A 10146-nucleotide genomic window follows, 5' to 3' on the forward strand; every position below is an offset into this window, starting at 1 on the left:
TGGAAATGTTTCCTTGAAATCCCTTGGGGTATTTCACTACATTAAAAGCACATTATAAATATTGTGTATTGTATGCACATTTTCTAAGTAAGCTATAGTTTCAATAGTGGATTTTATTGGATTGATTTTATAATGTGATGTAAGTAATTTAGTTTGTTACTTTTAGGATCAACATTTGAACCTGGAGTTTACCAGCTTTGAAACATGGATCAGGATCAACACTCGGGAACTTGTAATCCGCTGGAACTGGAGAATGGTGAAGATTAAAGAAAAGTTATCACATCATACCTTAAAATAAAGAACAGTGGGATCTGATGAATTTGAATTATTGTGGAAAGCAACACATTCCTACAGATAGTTACTTCCTGAAACAATGCAAGAAGTCTCCATGTATCTGGGCTTTTATACTGTGAGGTTGATAGTTTCCCTTTTATCTTTAATTTTTTTCTATATAAATTCAAAGAAAAATATATTCATAATTAAATGCAGAGATGGCTGATATAATCCTTGGGAGACATATAGAAACATAGAAAATACGTGCAGGAGTAGGCCATTCGGCCCTTCGGGCCTGCAACGCCATTCAATATGATCATGGCTGATCATCCAACTCAGTATCCCATACCTGCCCTCTCTCCATACCCCCTGATCCCTTTAGCCACAAGGGCCACAAGGGCCACAAGGGCGCTACTATATGAAACATCGTAACGCATTAAGATGTGCCGTCCTTCCTCTGCTCAGTGGTGATTAAAGGGCCTGCCTCACTTAGGCGATTTTTTTGGGCGACTAATAAAAGTTTATGTTGAGAGGAATGTTCAAAATAATTTAGCAAGTTCAGGAAGTGATGGCTGAAAGAAGAAATTGGTGTGAATTAGCAAAAGGTCATGAGGGAGTTTTCTGAGGTGAGAACTGGAATCGCTGAGCCTGGGTTTAGCAAAGACATGGGTTGCTGTTTAAATAGCAGGTGAGCTGAGGTGCTGCAGAGACCAGGAATGGATAGGAAGTGAAAATAGTGGATATTCAATGGTAGAGATGATGAGAGCAATCTTGGTGAGGACTTGGCTCATTTGTCCTACCATTGCTGAAGTAAGATTAGAGACCGACCTACACAGTTCCAATCCCATCTCAGCAATGGAACACAATGGTCCACTCTTACATTGCCATGGAATGCTTACTAATTTTCTTGCACTAATGTCTTGTTTTTTTTTCCCTGTCTTGTAGAATGTCTGGGTAATTTATGCATAGTTTCTAGTTTGGGGCATTGTCCGAGTCTATATGCCCATGATGCTACTCCAAGCAAGAATTTAATTGTACCTGTGCATGTAACAATAAACACATCCTGATTTGACTTGACATGGTTTACTGCCTGGTAGGGCTGTGTTGCGCTAAGATCACAACAAGGCTCTAGATGAGCGGGAAGCTGATTTTTGATATGAAGCACCAACTAAAGGACTTTTTTCTTGAAGGAAAGAGACAAGCTAGAAATATTCACAATGTATTCTCACTCAGTTACCTATTACTCTCACTCTGTTTATTTTACCGTAGACTCTACACTCTCACTGCTAATCTGCAAAGGAAATGTGACCGAGATCGAGCCAATCATTTATATTACCTAGGCAGCACGGGAGCGCAGCGGTAGTTTTGCTGCCTTACAGCACTGGAGACCCGGGTTCAATCCTGACTATGGGCGCTGTGTGTATGTAGCATGTACGTTCTCTCTGTGACCTTGTGGGTTTTCTCCAGGTGCTCTGGTTTCCTCCCAACTTTGTAGGTTAATTGCCTTCAGTAAAATTGTAAATTGTCCCAAGTGCTAGAGTACGGGGTGATCGCTGGTCGGCACAGACTCAGTGGGCCGAAGGACCTCTTTCTGCTCTGTATCTCTCAAGTAAAACTGTTTAAGAAAGAACTGCAGATGCTGGAAAAATCGAAGGTAGGCAAAAATGCTGGAGAAACTCAGCGGGTGAGGCAGCACCCATGGAGCGAAGGAATAGGTGGTGTTTCAGGTCCCGAAACGTCACCTATTCCTTCGCTCCATAGATGCTGCCTCGCCCAATGAGTTTCTCCAACATTTTTGTCTACCTCCAAGTAAAACTCCGTAGGTTTACACTGAAAGTCTAAATAAGTTAATGAAATGTAAGAAATCCCGTACCAAGGTGGATTTAAAGTTACACGAGTAACATTGAAGTTTAACATAGTTTAAACAGAAAGATGAGGAGTATTTCCAGCCCAATTACGATTTCGGTTCAATCAGGCATTGAGGATTGTTCTGTTCAAATCAGCCTGCTGTGAAATGGAAAACTCCTTTGGGTTAGCTAATGTTTCCACTTAATGAAAAGGGAAAGCATTACACAACAAATAAATATCAGTGCCTCAGGTTACTTCTGAATACCAGCCAAAGTGTTCACAGCTGAATTAATGAGGTCTTTGCCAGATGATATGTGCTGAGTTCACTGTCACGCACCAGCCAGCGTAGCAACATTATATACCAACTGACGGAGGCTCCACCAAATATTTTATCAGAGGCATTAATTAGGCCAACTAACAATTAATTAAATGAACAAAAGGGAATTTCACCTTTGTATGTGGTATTGTAAGGCTTGATGTATGGAAAGGAACTGCAGTTGCTGGTTTAAAGTGAACATGGACACAAAATGCTGGAGTAACTCAACGGGTCAGGTAGCGTCTCTGGAGAAAACGAATAGGTGACATTTCGGGTCGAGACCCTCTTTAGACTTGAGTTAGGTTCAAACAGCTCACGAGGAGACAGTCAGAATCTTTATCCCAGAGTGGAAATGTCCAGGACTAGAGGGCATAGCTTAAAGTAAGAGGGGCAAAGTTTAAAAGGGGCAAGTTTTTACACAGAGAGTAGAGGGAGCATGGAACACTGGTAGGGATGGTGGTACAGGCAGATGCAACAGTGGCCTTAATGAGGTTTCAATAAGCACATGTATATGTAGGAAATGGAGGGATATAGATCATGTACTGGTAAAGGAGATTAGCGTCACTTGGACCCTTGATGGGCAGAAGTCTGAAATAGGGTCCTGGCATGAAATGTCACCTGCCCATGTTCTCCAGAGAAGCTTTCCGTCCCGCTGAGTTACTCCAGCACTTTGTGTCTTTTTTTCGCTCATATCCAGAGGCCGGGCCTGTTGATTTGGAAGCAGGAATTACAAATGGATTTGAGAGCCTACACAATAAAAAAAATCTCACACCATCAGAAGAGGCCTTTAGGTTGGGCTAATCAGGGGAAGAAACATGATTAAAAAATGTGACCTCAAAAACACCGATTAAAACATTTCACACGGGGGCCACACAATGGCGTAGTGGTAGAGCTGCTACCTCACAGCACCAGAGGCCTTGGTTCAAGCCTGACTACAGGTGCTGTCTGTGTGGAGTTTGCACATTCTTCCTGTCACCACATGCGTTTTCTCTGGGTGCTCCGGTTTCCTCCCACATTCCAAAAACGTGCAGGTTTATAGGTTAATTGTTTTCTGTCAATTGCCCCTAATGTGTAGTGTGTGAATGTGGGATAATGTAGAACTAGTGTGAATGGGTGATCGATGGTCGGCATGGACTCGGTGGGCCAAAGGGCCTGTTTCCATGCAGTATCTGTGATCTAATAGTAGAAACAGCACTTAGATTATTTGATCATGTGATCTATGCCACGTGTTGGTCACTATAACTGACACAATAAGATGGGATCTATTAATAACATCAGTTTCTATTAAAGGGATATTGGGACTTTCTAGTACATATTCAATAGTGTTAATGCAACACTACCTCAGACTCTTCAAACCAATTGAGCAAAGTCTGGATGTATTGTACAAGTCACATCTAGATTTCATTATTCACTTTGAATCAGCATTTGTCTTTATTGCCAAAGTCCAGGAACAAAGGATACTATTAAAAAAAAAGTATAGGACACCTCCCGGCCCAACATAGGTACTGAGTTCTATCTATACCAGTGAAAGGATCTTTTTATAGGGGGACAATCGAGAGCACATTGACCTACGGCATCACTTCCTGGTTCGGGAGCTGCAAGGCGTACGAACGGCACCAACTAGACAGGATTGTGAAGACCACCAGCAGGATTATTGGTGCTCCACTCCCTTTCCTGCTGGACATATACAGGAAGAGATGTATCAGCAGAGCCATCTCCATCATCAAAGACCCCTACCACCCACCGCATGACATTTTCTCCATCCTGCCATCTGGGAAGAGGTACAGGAGCATTAGCTGCAAAACCAGCAGGATGCTCCTCAGCTTCTTCCCACAGGCTATAAGACTGCTAAATGGACTTTGCCCCCTGCCAAAGTGTCGAGCACCAACCACCAACCTGGACACACTGCAGCAGAACCACTGCCGTGCCGCTGCCTGTTGAATGTTTAGTAGAGTGTTAAATTTGTTCATGATGTATGTATTTTTATTTCTATTTATTTTTAATGCACACTGAATGGACACTGGTTGAGCAACGTTTTTTTGTTTCCTCTGGGTATGTGAATACTCAGGAAATGACAATAAAGATATACAATACAATACAATACAATATAGAAGGTGTTGGATCAAAGAGGAAGCCAGCATCAACAAGGACCCACATCACCCTGGCCATGTTCTTGTTTCACTCCTGCCATCAGGATGAAGGCAGAGGAGTCTGAAAACCGTGACAACCAAGTTCAAGAATGGTTTCTTCCCAACCACCAACTACAAACACCAACTAAACAAGGAACTGCAAACTGGTCTGGTTGCACTAAGGACTTCAGGCTTTTTTGCACTAATATTGGGGTTTTTCATTAATTGAATTGTATTTGTTAGTCATAGTCATAGTTAGAGTCATAGAGTCATACAGTGTAGAAACAGGGCCTTCCACATGTCCCATCCCAACATGTCCCATTTATCGGGTTGGAAGAGTCTGTGTACCACGTGTACATGGAGTGCGTGAGGCTGCAGCCACTGTTTGAATATCTAAAGGGGCTGCTCCTTGCCTTCTGGCTGCATTTTTCACCCACCATCCTCATCTTTGGACACCCTGTGCGTAGGGGAGAGGGTAGGGCTGAAGATGTCCTGGTTGGGTTGCTCCTGGGCCTGGCCAAGCTGGCCATCCGCGAGTCACGGCGCCAGGCGGCGGAGGGCTCTACCCGGGCCAGCTGCCTTTTCCGGGGATATGTCCGTGCCCGGGTGGGATTAGAAAGGGAATACGTCCTGTCTGTGGGCACCCTGAGGGAGTTCAGGGACCGCTGGGCTCCGCAGGGTGTTGAATGTATCCTCAATAAGGATTGTATCATAATTGTATAATAGTTTATTATGGATATATGTTTGTATTGTATTTATGGTGGTGGGTTCTGGCTTGTTTTATTGTAGTGTAAATATTATTTTTTAATAATTGAATAAATTTTTTGATTTAAAAAAACAAAAAAAACAAAAAAAAAAACATGTCCCATTTACGCCAGTCCCACCTGCCTGTGTTTGGTCCATATCCCTCTAAACCTGTCCTATCCATGAACCTGTCTACCTACCTGAGTACGGTATTTACTGACCTGCTATATTTCTGTAAGTAAGAATTTCATTGTTCCTTTTCCGTTACATATGACAATTAAACACTCAAGTCTCCTGACTCTTGGGGTGTGATTTTTATTTAACTTATATAAGACAGGCCAATAAATATGCGGGGCGACTGGAGGCAAATTGACGCCAACTTTGAACAAAATATTTCCAATTTTGCCGCCTATTTGTCGACTTCCATTTCTTTAACATTAGAGAAATTTGATGTGAACGGTTCTATTACAATTTCAATGACTATGAAGGTGTTGTATAATGAACACGCTGCACTTGGTCCAAATAGATTGTCAGGAAGATTTCATCTGGCTATACCATGATATATTAGCATCTGTCCTTTAGCAGCCTAGTTATAAGAACTCTTCATTGCTTTGGTAAGGTATTTATTATTTCCCTGTTTCTTTGTTCTCTCTCTCTCTCTCCACTATCTCACAGTGGAAATCCATCCTTTGATATCTGAGACAGGTACAGTTCTACAAACTGCTGGCCATCGTTCAGCTTTCCTTTGCACACAGAGGTCCTGGCACGGCACATCACAGTGCCTTTTTAAAAAAAAAATCTCTTCAGGTGCATTGCCTGTTATCCTTTGATCTGCTCATTAGCTCTAACCAGGAATGAGCAGATGTGACCCAGGTGACTGCGTCGTTGGATCGGACAGAATACTGGAACCGAGAGAAAGAGGTCCAAGAGAGAAGAAAGGAAACAGAAGATAATAGACTGCAAGCAAGCAAGCAAGGCCGACTGAGACACTAAGCAGGGCGAAAGAAGCAGATAGTCCGACAGGCAAAAGAAGTCGTGTGTTTAGAGGCAGAGTGAGACACGTCAATAAGAAAAGACGCGGAAAGAGAGACAAAGGAAAACCATGGAGTGACAGAGACGGAAACATTGAATGAAAGCAGCAGACGGAAGAGAGAGTGAGAGAGACAGGGACAGAGACTGGTCGTAAGAGACAAGAGGAGGAATTGGAAAGACAATGGGCAGCACTGGTGTGGAGTTTCTAGGCTTCCTCATTGGGATAATTGGATGGATTTGTGCCTGTGCGGTTACGGGAATGCCTCAGTGGAAGATCACACCGTTCATCGGGAGCACCATCCTGAACACAGAGGTAACGTGGGAAGGCATTTGGATGACCTGTGTCTACCAGCAGACGTCGGGCAGGTTGGTGTGCGATTCCTACGACTCTGTGCTTGACCTGACCGGCGACATGCAGTTGGCGAGAGCCTTCATGTGCCTGGCCATCTCCTCCGGGCTTGTCGCCATCATGGTGGCCACGGTGGGAATGAAGTGCACCTACGGCGCTGGGAACGACCGCAGAGCAAAGGGTTACATAGTCACGGTTGGGGGCTCCTTTTTCATCCTGGCCGGGCTGTGCGTTCTGGTCCCCGTGTCCTGGGTCGCACACAACATCATCAGGGACTTTTACAACCCACTGCTGCCGGAGAACCTGAAGTGGGAGCTGGGAGATGCGCTGTACGTGGGCTGGTCAGCAAGCTGTTTCCTCGGCATCGGAGGAGCCTTCCTCTGTTGCTCTTTGCCAACGGACAACGATGGCAGGCAAGGCCCCCGCAACTGTTACACTTCCAATCACCCTTCACTGCACACTCAGAATGTTACATCTGACTACCCACTGAAGGAATACGTCTGAGTTCTCTCCCTCCCCCCCGAGCTTTCCTAGTTTGTATTGAAGGTTTTTGCAATTGTTTTTGCTACTCTATCACGCTTGAAGACTGCAACAATCATGTTCAGGAATAGCTACTTCCCCACAGCCAATTAAACTTGGCTCGGACAAAACTCTGAAAATTAATAGCCCATTATCTGTTATCTGCACTTTTATCAGTTTATTTATTCATGTGTGTATTTACGTATATATTGGTATATGGACACGCTGATCTGTTTTGTAGGCAATGCCTACTATGTTCTGTTGTGCTGAAGCAAAGCAAGAATTTCATTGTCCTATCAGGGACACGTGACAATAAACTCTCTTGACTTGTCTTGTCTTGTCTAAACTGTGCTATGGATCAGACTGTATAATGATAATGCTGCTGTCAATAAACTAGCATCTCTATCGGTGACAGAGTGGTGTACCTTTTATACCTATAACTATGTATAGGACTCGCCCGGTTTCCATCTTGGCTACGATATTAATTTGTTCATTAGCATTGACCTCAGCCTGGGATGGATAGTGAAAATGGGAATGTCACAACCACCCTGAATTTAATGAAGGCAATAGGACTCTAGATGGAATCGTTGAGTGAGAGTAGATTCAGTGGTGGTCTTTTCTGTGTTTAATTTAGTTTAGCTCAGAGATACAGCGTGGAAACAGGTCCTTCGGCCCATCAATTGACCCATGGTGTTACTCCAGCATTTTGTGTCTGACTCGTGGTAAGGAAGTGGCTGTTGTTAGTCTGAATATGAATCTATGGGCTTTCAAATGATATCGCAAGGGGAAGAATGTAGATACAAAAACGATGGCAGCAGGGATTGATCATGGAAGTTCCAGAGGGAAGAGTGCAGGATCAGGAAGAGAAACCATTGCTGGTGAAACCATTGCAGTTCGTAGTGGCCTTTGTCCAACCATCTGCCTATCAAAAAACCCTCCTCACCTGTAACAATGTATTACTTGCCAGGCTTTGCTTGCCCCCTCCTCCCTTCCAGCTTTCTTCTCCCCCACCCACCCCCCACATTACAATCAGTCTAAAGAAGGGTCCCGACCCGAAACGTCACCTATCCATGTTCTCCAGAGATGCTGCCTGACCCGTTGAGTCATTCCAGTCTTTAATTGCAGGTGATTCTCAGGCACCATTTAGAGAAAGAAGGGAATAGGTTGCGGTCACACCCACACAGTTGGATGACGGGGTGGAAACTTTGGGTGACGTACTTGTGGAACATGCCAAAGGCTGCAGGCGGGCTGATTTGAAGGATCAGTTTATCAAGGTCATTTTGTTAAGGGCATTTAAAAGAGATGTGGGCAGATACATGGATAGGAAAGGTTTAGAGGGATATGGGCCGAATGCGAGCAGGTGGGACTAGTGTAGATGGGGCACATTAGTCAGCATGGGTAAGCTGGGCCAAATGGCCTGTTTACGTGCACGATAACTCCCCGATTCTATGACTATGGCATGGCAAGAGAAGTTTAAACAAGGAACTGTAAGGAAAATGCACACTGATTTAGGAAGTGATCATCTCAGTCTTGAACATTGTAATTTGCAGCACAGTGGCACAGCAGTAGAGGTTCAGTGTTACTGTCTTACCGTGCTGGAAAACTGGGTTCGATCCTGACTACAGGTACTGCCTGTATGGAGTTTGCACGTTCTCCCTATGACTAAGTGGGTTTTCTCCAGTTTCCTCCCACATCTCAAAGGCGTGCGGGTTTGTAGGTCAATTGTTCTCTGTAAATTGTCCCTCGTGTGTAGGGTAGAACTAGTGTGCGTGTGATCGTTGGTCGGCACGGAGTCGGTGGGCCGAAGGGCCTGTTTCCATGCTGTAATAATCATAATCATAATCATAATTTATTAGCCAAGTATGTTTTGCAACACACCAGGAATTTGATTTGCCGTACAGTCATACCATTCAAAAGCAACAAAGCACACAAAATACATTTTAACATGAACATCCACCACAGTGACTCCTCCACATTCCTCACTGTAATGGAAGGCGAAAAAAAGTTCAATCTCTTCCCTTCTTTGTTCTCCCACGGTCGGGAGCCTCGAGCCCTCTGTCGACGGGATGATCTTGGCTCCCGTAGCTGGCGGTTGGGCCCTCCATATCAGGGTGATCAAGCTCATGCATCGGTGGGGATGTCAGCTCCCCCATGCCGAGCGATCAACACCAGGTATCTCTAAGCTAAACTCAACTAAACTGAACCCCACCCCCAACACGCAACATCTTTTTGTGGGGCTGAGCTCCAGTTTTGTGCCTGATCTGTAAAGGTCATTTCCGGTATCGTTTTGGCCCCAGCTCTCTTTGGGTTTTTACCAATTGGCCTAAACTGAACAGGGATAAATCGAAATAGCAACATTTGTGATTATTTTCCAAACCTGTGGCCCTTTTGATATTCAGCTACTCTTGTTATGACAACGGAAAAATTCCCCAACACCACAAATATCAGGGGCACGTCTATTTTGGGCTATTAAATTTGTTTCGAAACTTTTAGAAATTTATTTTCAGTTGGCGGCATTAAACGTACAAAGTAGGAGGGGCATTATCGTATTATCGATCAGGCCAATTTTCCAATCATTACATCTTATAAATTCTGTAAAGCATTTCTTTCTCCGTATTCACCGGTTTAGTTTAGTTTAGAGATACAGCATGGATACCGGCCCTTCAGTTCACCGAGTCCACACTGACCATCGATCACCCCTTCACACGAGTTCCATGTCATCCCACTTTCTCATCCACTCCTTACCATATAACCATATAACCATTGCAGCACGGAAACAGGCCAACTCGGCCCTTCTAGTCCGTGCCGAACACTTATTATCCCCTAGTCCCATCTTACACACTAGGGACAATTTTACAGAGGCCAATGAACCTACAAACCTGCTCACAGGGGGAACGTGCAAACTCTACACAGCGAGCGCCCGAGATCAGGATTGA

General features: G+C 44.3%; 1 protein-coding gene across 1 annotated transcript; it reads left to right on the forward strand.

Annotated features, from left to right (window-relative positions):
- Positions 1-5448: 5448 nt before the first annotated feature.
- Positions 5449-7940, forward strand: LOC129709827 (claudin-3-like). Its single transcript, XM_055656437.1, has one exon. The coding sequence runs from the start codon at positions 6524-6526 to the stop codon at positions 7193-7195; it is 672 nt and encodes a 223-aa protein (XP_055512412.1). The 5' UTR covers positions 5449-6523; the 3' UTR covers positions 7196-7940.
- Positions 7941-10146: the final 2206 nt, after the last annotated feature.

This window comes from Leucoraja erinacea, chromosome 26, assembly GCF_028641065.1.
Source record: "Leucoraja erinacea ecotype New England chromosome 26, Leri_hhj_1, whole genome shotgun sequence".
Lineage (NCBI taxonomy): Eukaryota > Metazoa > Chordata > Chondrichthyes > Rajiformes > Rajidae > Leucoraja > Leucoraja erinaceus.

Coding starts and splice junctions, on each gene's coding strand:
- LOC129709827 (XM_055656437.1), top strand. CDS start 6,524: ATGGGCAGCACTGGTGTGGAGTTTCTAGGCTTCCTCATTGGGATAATT.